The sequence below is a fragment of the Danio rerio genome, chromosome 9 (genome assembly GCF_052040795.2).
Source record: "Danio rerio strain M-AB ecotype USA chromosome 9, GRCz13ab, whole genome shotgun sequence".
NCBI classification, from domain to species: domain Eukaryota; kingdom Metazoa; phylum Chordata; class Actinopteri; order Cypriniformes; family Danionidae; genus Danio; species Danio rerio.
The window spans coordinates 14,806,397-14,826,422 of NC_141029.1; the positions used below are offsets into that span (position 1 = coordinate 14,806,397).

At 36.4% G+C, this 20,026-nt stretch overlaps 1 protein-coding gene across 1 annotated transcript in view; it reads right to left on the reverse strand.

Annotated features, from left to right (window-relative positions):
- Window positions 1-237: 237 nt before the first annotated feature.
- abcb6b (ATP binding cassette subfamily B member 6 (LAN blood group) b) overlaps window positions 238-20,026 on the reverse strand; it is a 71,711-nt gene continuing 51,922 nt past the window's right edge. The window contains 3 exon segments of the mRNA XM_087267582.1: window positions 238-443; window positions 446-549; window positions 4,556-4,624. Of these exon segments, the coding sequence (XP_087123708.1) occupies window positions 409-443; window positions 446-549; window positions 4,556-4,624 (208 nt within the window). The 3' untranslated portion in view covers window positions 238-408.

Sequence of the window (20,026 nt, forward strand, 5' to 3'; positions counted from 1 at the left end):
GCTAATGTGTTCTCCAAACATTGAGAAGATATTTCACCCCCTAAAAATAAAATCAATATCCATTACCTATAAGATGGATACTCTTCAGTTGTGCACCATGAAAGATATTTTGATATTCCATCCATATAATTGTCTCATTGGTGACCAAAACTGTTTGGTTCCCAATTTTTTCTTCTTCTAAAGATGAAAGTCATTTACACTTTTAAATAAACGATGAACATTTTGGGTGAACTAACATTTTTAAAGCTTCTCAATGGCTGGTGGAACTTTAATGACACCTTTCCCACAGAAACACTGTTCATAGTTCATTGCTTCTATGCAGTCTGGTGCCCCTGTGTCTGAGATGAACTCTGGAGCTCAGTGGGCTCTTTTACCATTTTCCTGATTGATTTCAGCCATCATCATTCATCACTGCTGATCCATCAGTGTTAGCCGCTCTGCTACGGCTCCTGCGGTTGTTCTTCTGTGGAGACCTCTGACTCTGGGGTTTGCTGCTGTTTTAACCACATGGCTGCGTACAGTCCCCCTTTGGCCAGCAGCTCCTCGTGCCTACAGACAGAGAGCAGTCAGAGACAACATTAGCAGATGGACCACTTATAGAAATCTGCCAGAGAAAAACTGGAGTAACAAATATGGTGGCTGAAGGACAGGAATCCCAAATCATCTACCTTGATATGTTCTAAAAGTAAGTAATTTTTTGTGTGTGTGTGTAACAGAAAAGTATGCAAGCTTTGGGACATACTAGTTCCTCATTAATGGACTGTTATGTTGGCTTGTTACGTGCCCTGTCAGTCAACTTGCCACATCATCCACATTTCTTTCATATTTAATTTCCAATCAGGAGATGCAGCAGCAAGTTAGGTCTCAGGTCTTTCATGCAGAGAAATCTCCTTAGGGGGTTGCATAAATAAGCATTTTGAAGTTAATGGCCACACATGCCTTTGTAAAAGTTCATGATGTTGTTGTAGGTTAAATATAATGTGGAAAACATGAAATGAGTATGTTCCAGAGGATTAGATTAATAAAGAATCATTCAAACATCTTTATCTAAACTTCTCCACTTAACCGTTGGTCTTGTGCGCCCACTTTGTTTGTAGTTTAACACTTTTTATCCATATTTGTAGTTCTAATCAAATTAATGTCCAACATGCAATGCATTGTGTATAATATTAGCCGTTACGGCTGATTTATACTTCTGCATCAAGCACACGGGTATAGTCAGGTGTAGTCTTTGTGTAGTCGCATGGCACTCGCCGTGGCTGACACAGACACACCTCTCGAAAAATGTAACTGTGTTCACATCAAAAGCGGAGAGTGTCAAAGTAGCTACAACTTTATGGTAACAAGCTATGACGTGGGTGGGTGGTAACCAGTCCAAATGTAGATGTCCATTGTTTGAGAGTCCAACTCTCCAACATACATGGATGAGTTTAGATCAAGGCTGATTTGGCTACAATTTAATATGTTTTTATATAAGCAAATATTGTAACACGTAAATGTAGATGAACCCTGTATGGATTCTCTGTTACATGTAAGAGCATCTGATTGGTCAGAGGATCAAATGAAAAGCTGAAAGGTATGATGATGTCATAGATCGTTAACAGAGATTGGCGATAAGAAGAAACTGCATGTTTATTTCAGGGGGGATTTCAGGGGGATTTAAAGCACAGCCTTAAGTTACTGATATTATTGCTTGCTTTTTATATGAGATATTATATGAGTTATTACTGGCTAAATAGAAGATTTGCTTGACTACAACCTAGACAGAAATCAACTGCCCAAGGCATTGCCAAGATGGATGCCAAAGTGGACTGACTTGCCTTTAAGTGAATTTAGAGCCATTTAACTTCACAGGGGGTCGGTAGCTTGAAAATGAAAGCGTCTTTCTGACTCCAGAGATCACTTAGGGGTGAGCAAACTCTGAAGACCTTTCCCATTTGTTTTCTTTCATTTTCTCAGATTGCTAAAACAGTTACGCCAGTCAAAGGTCAAGTTTGTTGAGGCATCAATTACATGGACGTACGACATCAAAAGTGATGCAGACACAGTATGAGGTGTTAAGCTCTGGGAGTGAGAGAACGTCTGAAAATGCTCAATGGAAGATCACAGTAGAAGTTTCATATAAAAACTCCAGCATCATCCTGCTAAATTTAAAAATATATTTTTTCAATAAATTGCCCTTCTTTGCATTTTACTTTAATGTTTTCAACTCATCTAGGCTAATTTATAATCACTAATATTCATGACTTTAGTTTTAAGCCATTAAGAAAATTGAATTAAGTTTGCAGTACATAGAACAGAATAGAATTGAATTTGATCTTAAATTCAAACAGTATTTTTAGCTAAACTAGTATGATTTATGACTTTTTTTTTCATTCTATTCTATATTCTATTCTATTGTATTATATTACATTACATCACATTACATCCACATGTTTTTAGCTGAGCAGAACTAGAAAGATTTACAGCCTTTAAAAAATTACTATTACTTTTCCAATTGTTTGTACTTACTGGACATTTTTTAAACAAATTATTTTCTGTATTTTCCACTGTTTACACTATAAAGTTATTATAAAACACATCTTGACTATTTCTCTCAGAACACAACTAGAATGATTATATCTACAAGTGTTTCACGATTACCAGTTTCAAGGTAAACCATTGTAAATGTTCTAAAGGTTAGTGTTAGGCTTGGGTGATACTCAAATTTTGATATCTTCAAATCATTCTGTCGTCCTCGCTATTTTACGTCAGTATACGGTATTACAGTGCATAATAAAAACGATTATTATTATTATTATTATAGGATCAGACAGCATTACCAAACTGTTGGCTTGTGCCTAAACCTTTCAGAAACTAAATACTGTATATGCGATATTTTGAAGTATTTCCATCTTTCGTGGTCACCTTTTTGTTGCACAATTTGCAAATTGCAAATTGCCACAATGAATGAATAATATTATAACAAATATATCAAATATATATATATATATATATATATATATATATATATATATATATATATATATATATATATATATATAGACTAACAGGGTTGTGCTTATTCTCTTAATGCATTATGGGTGTGTTTTGAGCATAACCTGCATTAAACCAATCATAGTGTCATCTCACAATCCCTTTAAGACTCAGTTTGGTTGCAACATGGAGCATTTGCTATTTAAATGGCCGACTTAGTAAGTGGACAAACTGAATGCTTCACTAGCGAGAAAAACGATTAAACAGACCATCTGCAGCATGAGGATAAAGAACGAGCCTCCTCCATTAGGCCTCTTTACTTTCTCTTTCTCTTTACTGCTTATACAACTCCATTCTAGACCGGGACACCCATGAGTCCACAAAGCGGCACAAATGGATTTACCATTTAAACAATGTGGTGAAAAATGGGAAAATTAGGGTTGCGCTGGTCTGAAAATAGCTACACATAGCGCCAAACACTTCTTGCACCTTATTACGCTGGGTATATGATAGGGCACCAAGTCATTTTGATAAAACTACGATAATATTGATAACTGCAATAAATCTGATCACAATATTAATAATATGAAATGTTCATACTGTTACATCTGTAATATCTACATACATTTTGTAATATCTACATACATACATATTTATTTGTAATATCTACATACATATATTTTTTTCATGCTTTCCACAACCATATGACCCCTGCATCCACCATCCCCATTAAATTCCCAGGTTTTTCCCAGAGCGCAGCAGTCTCTATTCAGGAAGCTGCAGCACAAGGTGTATCTATTAATTCCTCTATTCCGAAAGCATTAACCCTTCACCTCCCTGAATGGACGTTCCCACCTCGCTCTCTTCCTGTGAGCGCTTGTATTCCGATACGCTGTTCCTGTGGGTTAAAAGCCTGCGTGGCTCGTGTTTACATCGCGGTGTCAGTCAGGGTTGAATGTTTGAGGTGTGGAGTTACATCCCTGACGGCTGTGTGTGTCTTGTGGATGCTCTGTTGGCTGAAGCTCATATATCAAAGGGTTAGAAGTGAAGGACAGCGAGTGCAGGGTTAACGCCGGGGCTGAACGGCCAGGATGAATGGAGAAGTCCATTAGCGGGATGCTCACTATGGTTTAAAGGAGTAGCACCTGAGGGCCTAAAGCGAGACAGGACACACGGATCGGGCAGGGTGTGGACCGCTCGGACACTGAGAGACTATATCCTGTCTCTGGGAAGATGAGGACGCACTCAGACGCCCCTCGGGTTAAGACTACAGATGGACTGATAACAAGACGACCGCCTCTGGGACGCACACAAACTCAAACGCAGATCTTGGGTTTCTTAGGGGTGAAGAAGAAGACCCCCGTCTGTCCCAACACGTCTTATATGGTTCACTCTCCACCGAACTAAAGGAATTTCACTCAATTAGGAGAGAGGGTGTCACGTTTCCTCTTTTATATTGGATGTGAACGTACTGAGGGGGGGGGGGGGGGTCATTTTGTTGTTTGACTCTGTACAGTATGTTTTTTTTTTTCTTGAAAGCACAGATGGTGGACGATACACATGTACATGCACTACTGACCTTCCTTGTTCTGCAATCCGGCCATCATGAAGAACAAGAATCTGATCAGAGCTGACGATGGTGGATAATCTGCAAATACAAATGAATGTCACTGAAACCGACTAAGACAACGACAACAGTTTGACATTAAAACACATTTCATTTAAATGTCAATTTCCCTGACTTTCAACTGACTAAAAAGCTACATTTTTTAACAGAATGAACAGAAAAACAAGGTGCTGTTGAGCTTTGATAGTATTAAAATCGTTTTGGCCATTATAAGAGCAACATCAGATAATTTATCATTACCATTGGTTTTTCAGATGTTCAGTTTCCAGTCATTTAGTCATTATAGTCATCATATTTAGTCAATCAATTAGTCATCATAGCTTTTCAGTCAGTCAATGATGCATCCAATGCAATCCAAACATCAGCCAGCAAATACTATGGCTTTGTTTAGATTCAGCTGGCCGTGTTCTGCATCATTGGTATCACTTGGACTTTGTGAACATCCCTGATGGCAGAGTCTGTCAGTGGGTGAGTTCCTCCTTATAGACCATTTCAATGTGGTCAAGTCATTGGCGCATGAACATTTCCTGCTTATCAAACTATTTCCCAACTGTAACAAGAGGCAATGTAATCCTAACTTAATGTTAAAAGAGATTTCATACCATTATATTTCAATATGTGGCTCTTTTTGGATTCTCGGAAGCTTTAGAAATTAAAAATGTAAAACAGAAAATACATTGGGACCATTGTTTTTGTTTATATCCCCAAAATGGTCTATATAGTAGCTTTAGAGAGAAAAGAATCTGTGTTAAGCTCTGCAAATAGGCCTGTCCCAACTTGTGGCCTTTGCATGTCCAGTTTTCACGGGTCAATAAGGACAGAGTAGTGTGAACACCAGGCATAAATGTAACAAAAACTATACATTTAAAGCCAAAATGCACAAGTGTAAAGGCAGACTCAGTAGCTTTGTCTTATTTCAGAGGTGGCATTCTCCGAAGGATGCAGACTACAAAGGTGAATCCTTCGAAGTCTACACAAGCTGAACCAAGCATTTTGAAATAGGAATATCTAGCCTACAGAGGACAAATTTGGTCACCTAACAACCATAAGAGCTGCAGTGTTTAGATATCCAAACAAAATAAACCAAATAAATACATTTAATCTGGAGTTTTCTTTTAAAAGCGTCCTGCCGTTATCAGCGTGCAATGAATCTTGGGATGTTCGATGCCACAAAGGATCCATCGGTTGTGTTCTTGATTACCTGGAAAACTAAAGACACATTGTAAGGCTCCATTTGAAGGAGCCTTCGAATGGTTTTGAGATGAGACTGTCTTCGTCGCTATGACACAGCACCCTTCGAAAGCATCCCTCGGGGGATGCAGCCTCTTAAATGAGACACAGCTAGTGTGTCATTAACTTGACTCACTTTAACTGCATCATTTGAATCAGTGAATTAATAACTCAATAACAGATTCAACCAGATCCCTCTAGTTCAGGGGTTCCCAAACTTTGCAGTTCGTGACCCCCAAAATAACAATTCTAATAACTTGCGACCCCCATTATCCTTGGAGGTGGTTATAAATATATAAACCTTGCACACAACGGTGCACACACACCAATTGAAACAATATAACCACAAGCATATTGACAACACAAAATAGTACAATAGTCTAACAACCATATAATTGTTATAGTAATATTAACCTCATTTAACGAAATTGGTAGACACAATGTTTACAGCATAAGACCATTCTTGGTTTCCAAATAAATTTTTGGAGATCATTATCCACGTTCAGTTTGTGGCCTTTATTTTTAATGTATGGGAGTACCGTAAAGGTGTCAAAGTTTAACATTGTCACGTAAAATTTATCTGCTGCAAATAGCACTATTGCTGTGTCATTAATCTAGCGAATAACCCCAGGGGTGGCAACATAATAGAAAAGTTGACGGCTTTTTATTTGCATCTTATTTTTTATATAACTATTATATACTACTTTTATCTTCTGCAGGTTATGGATAAAATATTGTAATTTTAATAGTAACTCTGTGTACGCAGTACTGGTGTGTGATGTCATTTACTTCCGCATTCTTTAAATTTTAAAGGTCCATACTGGCCTAATACCGCAATAAATGATTCCATTTTCTTATCAGTTGGAACAGGATAACTTTTGCATAGATCATGATGACTTTTATCTTTTTTCTTAGTTTCATACTGACATGTGCAGAACCAACAGAGTTAATTACAGCAACCTACAGCGTATTTTTTGTAGGGATTCATTATAACACAGATAACATATACAAATATTTTAATCACTTCCAACAGTGTTTTATGAAAATTCAACGGGTTTTCTTTAAAATGATACCAAACTTTTGCATTTACACCTCTGCATGTGGATTTGGGAAGCTTTTGAACTTGGGTAGACAAAATCCAGGAGGGTTTTAATAACATAGAAAAGATTTTTGGAAATTACCAGGCGACCCCCATCATTGTCCCCAGGGGGTCCTGACTCGCACTTTGGAAACCATTGATTTAGTTCAAAGATGAATAATTCAGTGTGATTTGGGATTATCGTATCTCAAAGTGTGACGATTAATTTCAAAATACTGTACGTTTTTACGCACAAAGTTTAAAAAAAATAAATGAAAAAACATCTGTTTTAAAATGAAGTAAAAGTTTCCTAAAATAATAAATATAAAGTTTAGTTATTTAAGTACAGTACAGAATTACAAATGTTGTTTGCCACCGCTGGAAAGCTTTCCGGAAGTAGAATACAAAAGAGGATGGAATACAGTTAGCTTAAAAAAAAAAAAATCGCTGTTTTGTTGTCTTTGCCTTTAATGCCTGTCAGTGTGTAACAGCTTAAAAAAGATGAATTTCATCTTTCGTTTAAGATTTTTATAGAAGGTGATTTGTTAGTGTTTTATGTCATGTTACTTTAAAACTTGAAAGGGTTTCTGCTACTAATATGTCATTGTTTTGAAGATTAAGGGTTTAAGGGTTAGGTGGACAGTTGGGCAGTAAGACTATGTATTCCTTATTTTAAGGGCAATCACTGTATTCTTCAGCATACTAGCATAATAGTCTTTTTTTCATCTCATGCGATATTAAACAGCATTTGATATTAAAAGGTATACTAGGTCAAATTCAATTGGTGCAATTCAAACATATTTACATTAGATGTCACCTACGCTATCGCTATCGGTGTCTATGGAAGGAATGGTTCAAAAGAGTCGCCATTTTAGTACAGGGTATCACTCCTTTGAAATGAATGTGGGGCCAAGGTGAATTGGAGGACTGGCCACCCAGAGCCAGACACATACAGTATATATATATATATATATATATATATATATATATATATATATATATATATATATATATATATATATATATATGTATGATCAGGACATTTTACATCACTTTTCTACATCGATGGATAAGTGACCACATGGGCATTGCTGATAAAGAGGGTGTTTTTGCGTGCATGAAGATGTATTTCCTCCCTCCCTGTTAAATTTGATCTAATACCTGTCCTGAAACATTTTTTCCACTTTCACTTCTCATTCTAATGGAGGGAGCGATTGATTTGTAAATGAATCTCAGCTATGAACGCATGACGTAGTCGACAATAATGAAAGTTTCTGGCACCACAGCATAGTCATATTTCATTTACATTGTTTGCTTATTTTATTCAAGCAAACTAGCATAAGCCTACTGTAGTAGTGCGGGGGTTGGTGCTACTTTCCTTATGATCAGTTCACTAAGTGGCTGTATTATCACCAATACTTGTTTAGCACAAAAATTTGTAACATAAAAACTTAAACAAAATCTTACCTATGAAATGTTATACACTTTGTTTACTCGTTATTACACCCGTACACAGCGATAAAGTCCTGGATCTTCACCTAATCTTTAGTCTTAGTCTTGACTAGTGCGTTGAAAAAAATTTGTCCTGGGAGCACGGTACAAATCTGGTGGGGCTATTGACGTATGCTCAGGGTTCGTATGCGATATCTAGTGTATATATCTATTAGGGCTACAACAATGAATGGATTAATTCAATTAAAATTGATTACTAAAAGCGTTGGCAAATTAATTTCATAATCGATTTGTCAAGCCGCGCAACGCAGAGACATTCGATTATTAAAACAACTTTAGTTTGAAAGCAAAGCAGAGTGAACAATAAGACCAATAAGCTTTGGCGAGTTTGCTGGTGCTGAGCCAGAGAAAGACGTGTCACATTATCACAAATTTTGCAGTGTTTTTAACCACCCAATGCTTATTTTATGTTTTAGACATGTAAATACATACAAGTACTAGTAAAACAAGAAAGTCTATGGAAGTCTAACAGTCCATTCAAATGTAATTTGCCGATGTGCATTAGGAATGTTTAAGGGCAACATATTTGTGCACTTTTTAAAGATTTTAGTTGTTTTTGAATAAAGGGTTGGAAATTATTGTTATTTTTTCTTTTTTTTATCCGATTCATTGATTAATCAGACAAAATAATCGACAGAATCAATTATCAAAATAATCGTTAGTTGCAGCCCTAATATTCAAATGCAACTCATACTAAAATTCCAAAACTCAAATAGGTAACTGTCTTTTGTCATTTAACTGCCATTGTAATTGCTTTTTCTATTCTGTAGATGCAAATGGACAAAGTTAAGAGTACTCATAAATATCAACATTTAAACTTAAAAGGTTTAAGGCGATCAGTTTTTATATAACTTATTGGGTTTTACAGTGTCTGTCAGAGGGGAAAAAAACATAGCCGTCCTTTGATAGATCCACAAATCCATAATATTTACAATCTAGCCGTCTAGATCTTATCAGAGACAGGAGAAAGTATTTAAGTAATAAAGCAAAAAGACATCAAAAACATTACAGATGTCACCTTTAAAAGGCACAGACAGGAAACAGCCTTTAAAGTCTGTTCTTGTTACTGCATCACATCAAAACGAAAGCCTTGTTTGTATCCTGTTCACAAAGCAGAAAGATTCAGACGTCGTCGTACTGTAAACGCATTCCCTAATTTAAAGCAGCAGCAGCAGCGTCTTTAAGCACCAGATCCCCCTTAATCTAATCCACACACAGCTTCTTTAATTCACACCCGAAACCTTCTGCAGGTCATCCTCTCAGCTGCCCTTCATCTTCAAACAAAGGAGCAGAGACTTCTTTATTGATCGCTAACCCCAGAACCACCACCCAAAAACAGATCAAAGTGACACCACTGTCTCAGAGGTTGGACAGGATCAAAGCTCACAGACTCTGATCCTGATGTGTTTACAATTTTCTAAAGAGGAGAGCAATGAGAGACTGAGGGAAGAAAAAAAACATTAGAGAGAAGGAAACGGAGACGCCGGATGGGTATAGAGACGCTTTCGGGGAGCGATGGTGGGAGTACGAGAGTAGTGGAATGTGACAAGGAAATAAAAAGGTGACCAGCGGAGAGCGAGGTGTGCGAATGGATGTCAAACGTGCTCGCCCTCCTCATAAAGCAACACTACAAAATAATTCCACGCTAATAACTAGCAGACACACATGTGTTTTTTGTTGAAGGCTGAGCGGAGGTTTATCAAACACTATTATGTGGAGATGAAAAAATTCCTGGAAAATGATAATTGTCTGATGCATATTTGTAATGGAGCTCATTTGATGACTAACAAAGCCTCTGAAAACAAACATCAATTAAAGCGGATCAATTGTAAGGTGCTCAATTGTCATTATGGTTTTAAATAACTATCAGAGGAATGTGAGGAATACATAACTCAATGAAACTAGACAGTAAACAAAATTGCAAATACAAACGCATGTACAGTTGAAACCAGAAGTTTACATGCACTACAAAAAAGGCACATTTTTAAAACCATTTTAAAAAAGTGAGATGTTAAATCACACTGAATGTTTACTATTTTAGGTTCGTAAGGATTACCAATATGATTTACATTTGCTAAATGGCAGAATAATGAGCGATTTTTTTTGACAATTTTTAATTAATTTTTAGACAGTCAAGTTTACATACATTTCCTTTATTATTACTTTTTTATTAGCTTTGCCTTTAAACTGTATAACTTGGGTCAAACATTGTGGGTATCCCTCCACAAGCTTCTCACAATAGTTCTGAGGAATTTTGGCCCATTCTTCCTGACTGAACTGGTGCAACTCAATCAGATTTGTAGGCTGTCTTGTTTGCACACGCTTTTTCAACTCTGCCCACATTTTTTATATGATTAATATCAGGGCTTTGTGATGGCCACTCTAAAAAATATACTCTGTTGTCCTTAAAGCACATTTTAACTAAATTCACACTATGCTATCCGAAACATGCCCAGGCCTGTTTCACAGATCTTTTTAGAAGTGTGAGGGCTATGAAACAGTCGTTTAATAAAGTCATGTTTCGTCTTCAGTTTCAGGCTCAGTTCAAAAACTGAAGTTGAGACATTACTTTTTTAAGGGACCGTTTCATATGGATTCATTGATCATTCTTATTATTCAATGAATGCAAACTGTCATAGATTATTAAAGATGCAACCCCCTCACCCCATGACAGCTTCACATTTGGCAAACCTCCAAATTCCTGCAGCACAAGGACTTTATGATTGTTTATGAGCATCAAAAGTGGCTGATCTGTTCAGCTAAATATTTGATTGCGTGTCACTGCATCCCAAATGACTAAAACGATATAAATAAAGAAATCTCCACTGAGCTGAGTGAAAGAGCTTCTTACTGAACAGCGAATCATCGATAAAGTAATCACACTCGGGTCCAAATGTAATGTAAGTGCGGGCTGTCTGAGGAGACGGGAGGCGTGACAAGCTTGCTTCGGCCCGGTTCAAGGCAACTGTACATAGTGTGAGTACGGCCTAATATGGCAGTATGCTTAGGGTCATGGTCTATCTGGAAGACCCATTTGGGGCCAAGTTTTAATTTCCTAACTGATGTCTCAAGATGTTTCGTAATTATTTCTACATAATGCTCTTTCCTTTTGATGCCATCTATTCTGTGAAGTGGACCAGTCCCTCATGCAGCAAAATAGCCCCACAACATGATGCTGCTAAGCTTCCTCGTTGTCCTCCAAATGTAAGTCTTTATCCCAGTGTGGCTTTGCAAATTGTAATCTGGCCTTTTTATTATGCTTTTGGAGTAATGCTTCATCCTTGCAAAGTGGCCTTTCAGCCCATGTCAGTACATGACTCATTTCACTGTGGAAAATGAAACTCTCTAACCAGCTTCAGCCAGCGTCTTCACAGCGTCATTTGCTTTTGTTCTGCAGTTAATACATACAGTTCGCACCATATCACGTTTATCTCTGGGACACAAAATCCTTCTCCATCCTAAGCGGTATGATGGCTGGACATTCCCATGTTGTTTATACTTAAATAATAAAATTGGAGTAACATTGTTTGAATCTAAAATTGTTTGAATCTAAAAATTGTACCAAAAAAAAAATCTTGGCCGATTCTTTTGATTTTCCCATGTTGTAACTTGTAACACACGGAAGTCGTGTATTTGAGGTTTTCCTTAAATGCTAATCTACAGTTGTGCCTACAAGTAACTCAAATGTTGTCAATTATCCAATCAGAAACTTCCAAAACTTTGACACCATCATCTGGGCTTCTTCAGAGGGATAATAATCCTATTGTTAGTAAATCTTTGACTTTCAAGAAAAGTTATAAAAACTTCTCAAAAATATCTCTCTCTATTAAGCTATTAAGCAAATCTCTCTTCTGCTATTAAAGGTTCAGGACACCCTGGATAACTTTTTTTTTATATTAACAGATTTGTGTGTGTTGAGCATCAGTTAAGACAATGTTAGCACCTGTCAGCTTAAATTGTGGGGAAAACTGGATAATTTTGAGCTTTTGTCAGCTAATTTCAGCTTCCGGTTTTAAAATGATTTTTGGGGCGGGATCAAAATCGGCGACGTAGCGCAGTACTGCAAGTGCAATGATGACGCGTCGGTTTCTCATTATTATTCATAGCGCAGTTTTTTTATCCTACGAGAAGAGCCGGCTGCTTAATTATTCTTGAGACCTGCCAGACCTGCCAGAGTCAAGCCCGAGCTGTGAGACACGTCACGGACCCACGACACGGGCACACAGTATTTAGCCATACATGAAGGCTCATATGCGTTTGTTTCCATGATCCACGCGGTTTGTTGCATGTTTTCCCCCGCGATCTTGTCAGGGCCGATCATACAGCAAAGCTGTGTGTGTGTGCTGCTAGCATTTTTGTCGGGAGAGCAGTACGAGAATTAGAGAATGGCGGACGCTGTCTTTTATCAGGAGTTCATTCACATTCAGACACATCACTGTGCTGCTGTGTTTGCCTAAATCCTCCAGATTACCAGCAGGGCTAACAGTTAAAATAGACAGGTCAGGAGACCTGCTGCACTGAGTCTGCTGGATACGGGGATTGAGGGAGAAGTCCCCATTTATACGGTTTACATGAACACACTTATCTTTATAGTTATATAAATTGTGGTTATGTGTATATGAAATTACGAATAACAAATGTAGCAGGGCATTAAATCACTATTTATTTCTTTGCATTTTAACTTTGTAAACTATAAACTCATGCGTCTCCTCTTTGTGTCTCATTTTGTGAGCTAACTGACAACAGCAGTTATTCGCTCCCCTTCTCCCCTGCTGGCTACGCCCACTCCTGCCCGATGCTCCCAGGGCTCCACGCCCATTAATCATGCATCTTTAAAAAAAAAATCTGAAGTAGACTTTAACCGAAAGTGGGGGGTGTCATGGCCCTTTAAGCAAATAGAAACAATTTTGGTGATCTTAACTTACCTAAGATAAAACAAAAAATTTTAGTCACATTTAACATCTGACATTTATTTTAAATGGTTTTGTGCTTTTTTATAGTGTTGTAAACTTCTTTTAAATAACTTTATATAACTATATATAACTATAACTACACACACACACACACACACACACACACACACACACACACACACACACACACACACACACAAAGTCAGAATTATTAGAATTATTATATCAGACATACTGTGAAAATTTCTTTGCTCTGTTAAACATCATTTGGTAAATATATATAAAAAAAAACAATAAATAATCAAAGGGTGGCATATAAAAAAATACTAAAAAGATAAGAAAATAAGTGTACAAAATATAATATTTTCAGTGCAACAACGCTCAACAAGGCATGCCAAATGACGTGACAGGCAACCTGCTGCCTTCCCCACCCACCTCCAAACACTACTCCAGTCAGGCAAATGCTGCACTAGCTCGCAAAATACCTATAACTTTAATGTAGTCCTCCTATAACCAACAGCGGGTCTGGCGTTTGGGAACACTTTGGTTTCGGTCATTCATAGCTGTTTAGAAGACAGGGCTCAAAATTGCGACCATATGCGCCCGACATTTTATCTATGCGACGTCAAAATATATTTAGGAGTGCATAAAATTTATGTTGTGCGACCCGTTTTCACAGCAAAATGTTCACCGCGTGTGCAGAATTAGGAGGCATTCACGCATTAAGCATCTTTGCACCTAAAACAGCAAACGCAGTGCTTATGGTTTAAAACAAAAAAGTGAACAAAGCCCGCAATGCTTTGCCCCGCCTTCAAGCTCTTCTTATTGGCCCACTGCACTAGAACAGAAAGCGAATAGATTGGTTAACATCAGCTGTCAATCACTCAGTTAAAATGACAGGGAGCTACAGCCGCGAAAACGTAAAAGTCCGGATACGAGAGAATGAAAACAACACTGACAGATTTAGTTTTAGAAACCACCTAAAGTTACAAATAATGGCACATCTGACTAGTCATCATGTAATGAATGTCAATCCAACACTTACACTTTTCGAAGAGTGGATAAAAGACTTCCAGTGGTTAAAGTCCGCTTTGAAAATGACTAAAGCATTCACCATAAAGCCGGTGGGACAGTTTTCAGGTAACAGTGTTTGCCACTGAATCACCACATTTTAAGCACGAGATGTTTAATCCTTCATTTAATCATCCCGATGCTGTCAATCGCGCGACTAATACCGAATTCACTATCACAAAAGAGCATGCATTCACTGAAACAAAAGTGATATTGCAGCTCATGAAAAGCCCGTTACTGCTATTAAGATGACGTATGCAAACAATAAGTTATATCTCAATATCATCTGTGCAATATCAGACACCACCCGTGAAATCACAGCACAGTTTTTATTGTTAACTAATAATAGGACTGGTAAATTAAAATCGGAGAAGTTCTCTGGCTTTTTTCTTTTTTTTGCTGTGTCGAAAACATACCGAATCGTGACACCACTGTGTTATATCGAACCGAATCGTGATATTTGTAAATTTAATGTTAAATTCTGATGAATTTAATGTGTCTGTGCTAAAGAATACATTAATTTCTTAAAATTACTGTCCCTAAACATTTTATTAATGATACTTGATTATTATTAATTATTAGTGATAGCTACTTTATTTCTTAACGTCTTATTAGAGCCAGTTTATCTAATGATACTTTCATTTGCACTTTAATGCGTGTAAAGTAATGTAAATATTGATAATCAGTTGACAGTAGTCAACGCAACAAAATACTTTGTTTGTATTTTTATTTCGCTAAACTTTTATTTCACAACATCACAATGAATAGTGACATGCAGTCCTAGTTATTTTGAACTGGGGAAACAAGTTGATCTGTGCCATTTATGCAGTGCATGATTAATTCATGATTTAGTCAGATCTGACTGTACAAGTTCGAGTCTGAATAAAAAGTGAAAAAATTCACTAAATCAAATGATCCATCAGAGCCAGTGTCTCAAGTTAACAACTCACTGAATTCTGATGTATAAATCGGAATAAGCCGGAGACACTTTAGAGCTTCAGTCTGTAGGACTGAAGAACAAAAAAGTTATTTCAGCATTGTAAAAGGAAATTAGATATTAACTGCCAGTTGTTTGTGAACTAAATGTTCTGCTGAGGCAAAAGCTGTTTAAGGATTTCTGCAGTATAAAATGTACAGTACATACAAGATAATTTCTGTGATGTACAAAACCCGAACAGAATCCAGAAATAAAATGGAATTGAATGTAGTCAATTAATTTGCCAAATTTTGGATTAAATCATTTTCAAAACCCCTTAACAAATGTACAAAAGCCTGCTATTTCCAATGGTTTCATTGAGATATACAACGACAGAAATGCCTTTTCCCTGTTTGCATCATGCAATCACTATAGTAAGACACAAAATTATATTAATGAATACTGATTTAAAGTTGAAATGATCATCTCGAAGAGATTAACTAAGACTTTAAAGGCAAAACTAAAAAATCTGGTTCTAAAAGCTAAATACCCCACTACTCCAGCACTCCAACGGTTTTTAGAAATCAGCAACTGTTCTGCAAGATCTCTCAACACCCAATTGACTGGATGCAAAAGGTCACCTGCAATGACCACCTGAAGTCAAAAAACAAAATTTTGTCTTGCAATGTACTATAGCAACTGAAGTAGCATCATCGGATGTGAGCCATGATTTTGTAGAAGCTGTGTGTGCAGAGACTGATATTCCATCCCAGAAAATGAAGAAGTTGTGTCTGTTTCTCATAAAGAATGACAAACAAGGAGGATTGTTGCCTTAAAACGAAAGCAGCCTTTGTCAAAGCCATTTACCTCGCATCTTTGAGCAACACACAGAAGCCGTACTGAACAAGATCAGTGGGAAGAAAATGCTGGCAGTGGATAAAATGACAGATTGTCATTCAAGATTGCTGCATTTTAAACATTTATTTTAATTTGATTTCAAGATTTAAATGGGTTATAAAAGCATTTGGAGTACTAAAACTTAAGTTAACCATTTCCTCCAGGTGCTTTTGTTTCCCCCACAAGTCCAAAGACATGTGCTTTAGGTTAATTGGGTAAGCTAAATAGTCCGTAGTGTATGTGTGTGAATGAGTGTGTATGGATATTTCGTATGATGGGTTGCGGCAGGAAAGGCCGTCCACTGTGTAAAACATATGCTGGATAGGTTGAGGGTTCATTAATAAAGGGACTAAGCCAAAAATAAAATGAATGAATAAATGAATAATTTAATTTAACCATTAAATCATTGAAGGTATCCAGAAAAATGAAAACCAGAAAAACTTAATTTGGAAAAAAATGTAAAGGATTTTGAAAAAAATCAAATAGGCCCTAAAAAAGCTTGAATGTGGATGGGCTTATTTGTGTATTGCCTTTGAATCTGTTTTTATAATGTATGTTTATATTTGTCAGAACATATTTACACACATTTCTGGTTAATTATAACATACTTATGTGTGCCAGTGGCCTTGCGATTAGCAGTGTTGGGGGTAACGCATTACAAGTAATGCGAGTTACGTAATAATATTATTTTTCTAAGTAGCGTGTAAAGCAACCCATTACTTTTTAAAAATGTAATTTACTTTTTTGAAAATGTAATGCGAATTACTTTTTAGTTAAATAGTTTGCTTTAAAAAATAAATTACTGAATTAAAATTAAAGTAATCACAATGAATCAATGTCAATGAGAGAACATGTTCATTATTTTGATCGAAGAAAAGGAAAAGGGGATTATCTTAACGAACAGTGATTTTATGCATATGCAATAATCTATATATACGGCATGTATAGCTCTGGGGTCAGAAAGTTCTCAGATAACATTATCCTAATTATTATTATTATTATTTTTATGTGTTTCCAGTCAAATAAAATAAACAAAAACTCCTAAAAACAAATAACTTTTTGTAACTTTTTCCCCTCAAAACTTCTGTTTAATGTAGAGATACTTCTTAACATTTCTAAACATGATAGTTGTAATAACTAATTACTAATAATTGATTTTTTTTACACTTGCGTGATGACAATATTTTACTAGATATCTTTCAAGATACTAGTTTTCAGCTTAAAGTGCAATGTAAAGGCTAACATGGGTTAATTAGGCAAGTTAGGGTAATTAGGCAAATCATTGTATTCCAGTGGTTTGTTCTTTATACAATCGAGAAAAAAATATATAGCTTAACGGCACTAATAATATAGAAAAAAATTAAAAACTGCTTTTATTCTAGTCTAAATAAAACAAATAAGACTTTCTCCAGAAGTAAAAATATTATAACAAATACTGCAAATTCTATGCTATACTAATAATTTAGACTTCAACTGTACTTAGCTGTATGATCAGAGTTGGTGTAATGCGTTCCTATATTCTAATTACACTTTTGAGTAACGCAGTAATGTGACGAAGTACATTTTAAATGTGTGTAATTTGATTACAGTTAAAGTCAATGTAATTGCGTTACTTATGTTACAAATATAGTTATTAGAAGAAAAAAAAGAGCTTTTTTTAAAACTTGTTTTCCGCTGCAACGTCAGTTAACAAGCATGTGCTTTTAAATTGCTGGAGAGCGAGAGCTAAAATGGTTGCTGTCTAGAGTGGTTGTTTCTTCAAGTGGAAATACAGACATTACTTTGATTTCATTGAGCGTAAAAACAAAAATATTGCTGCGAAATTCAGTCTATGTCCAGCCTCTAAAAAACTTTCGACTGCTTTTAACTCAACCAGTAACTTTTTCAAGCACTTGTATAGAAAGCACTCTATGACAATACTCCTCTCACAAGAAGGATAGTCTAACTCCAAATTTTTTTCGGAAGTGAAGTTATTTTCTGAATGTGAAGAGAAGCATAGCTGCTTATGGGGCCTGTTCACATGTACTGTAGCATCTTTTGCGCGCGCGAGTTCATTATTTCCAATGGAGGTGCACAGCTTTCTCACACATATTCGGAGCGTATATTGCACGTGCTTGCATTTTCAAGCCACATCAGTTAAAAACCGTGAGTCACGTGACAAGTAATGACCAATTAGCTTTATGCTATGTACGGAATATACACATTTTGGTAGACTAATTACCTCAGGTATCCAGTTTTCCTCATGTCTTCCTTAGTGTTAAAAACAGACAAAAGGGTTTGAAACAAGTGAATAATGAGAGAATTGAAAGTTTTTGGTGAACTCTTTAAGTATTTTGAATATATCAAGCAGCTGTGATTAGCCCATTAATTACTGAAAGAGCTGCAGTTTATTTGACATTTTTATAGGTAAATTTTATGTTTTAAAAAGTAAATTTAAAGTTATTAGTAATCTGATTACTCATGAAGTAATTAGTAATGTAATCAGATTACAATTTTCCAGTAGTTATCAGTAATTTATAACCTGTTACTTTTTTTCCAAGTAATTTATCCAACACAGTGAATGATATATATATTTTTTGTTTTTGCCCTTTTACTAAAAAAAAACTAAATTGTTATTTTACCTACTTAACATTTTATTAGGAAATCTATTATATTACTCATTTATTAGACCATTTCCTCCACTAACGGTGAAACACCAAGCATGAGTCAGACTCTGAAATACTGCTAAATCAAAGTAAAAATTAAAATATTTAAATCCTTGACTGCTAACACCTGGTACGACAAGACCAATCACAATTGGAAAGCACTGAAAGAAAGCAAGCATAAAAAGTATGTGTGGTCAGATGACTAAAACCACATCCAGAGGTGGTCAGACACGCATGTGAAATCACATCACATCTGTAGCATAAACGCAAATTCATTCTGATGAATCACTGGCAGCAATGAAAGACCGCCCACTCACCTGTCAATCATCTACAGCACCAAACAGATGTTTGAAATGTTGCTGTCAGTGCATATATAACCATTACACCAGAACAAAAATAAAATAAATAAAAAATGGAGAAGCGCATAATTTAGCACTGCCAAAACTCAAAACAACTTCTTCAGTGTGTCTAAATTACCATGCAATTTTATGCAACTCAAAAAAAGTGCAGTGGGTAGCACAATAGCCTCACAGCAAGGTCACTAGTTTGAGCCCCAGCTGGGCCAGTTGGCATTTCTGTGTGGAGTTTGCATGTTCTCTCCGTGTTTGTGTGGGTTTCCTCGGGGTGCTCTGGTTTCCCTCACAAGTCCAAAGACATGGGGTATATGTGAATTGGGTAAGCTAAATTGTCCATAGTGTATGTGTGTGAAAGAGTGTGTATGGGTGTTTCGCAATGTTGGGTTGCAGCTGGAAGGGCATCCGCTGCGTAAAACATATGCTGGAAAAGTTGGCGGTTCATTCCACTGTGGCGAACCCTGATAACAGTCTTTCTCTATTGGTTTGGCTCATTTCTTGAAACAGGAATTACATTCTCAAAACAACATGGACAAACCTCCAAACCACTTGGCAATTGCTCACAATATCTCATTCATTTCAACAAATTGCAAATGTCGAAGTACATCTTTGCAAATGATTAGTGAATAGTGAATAGATCTAGTTGATCTAAACATTGGTGATTCTCAGTTTAATGGTTGTTCGCGCCAAAATATGTCAGCATCCTTTCATTGTATAAGTCATCACATGCACAGTAGTCTGTTCAATTGTCAAAATTTGTCAAGAACATAATACCATGAATATCATGATTACGTGGAACATTTGATAC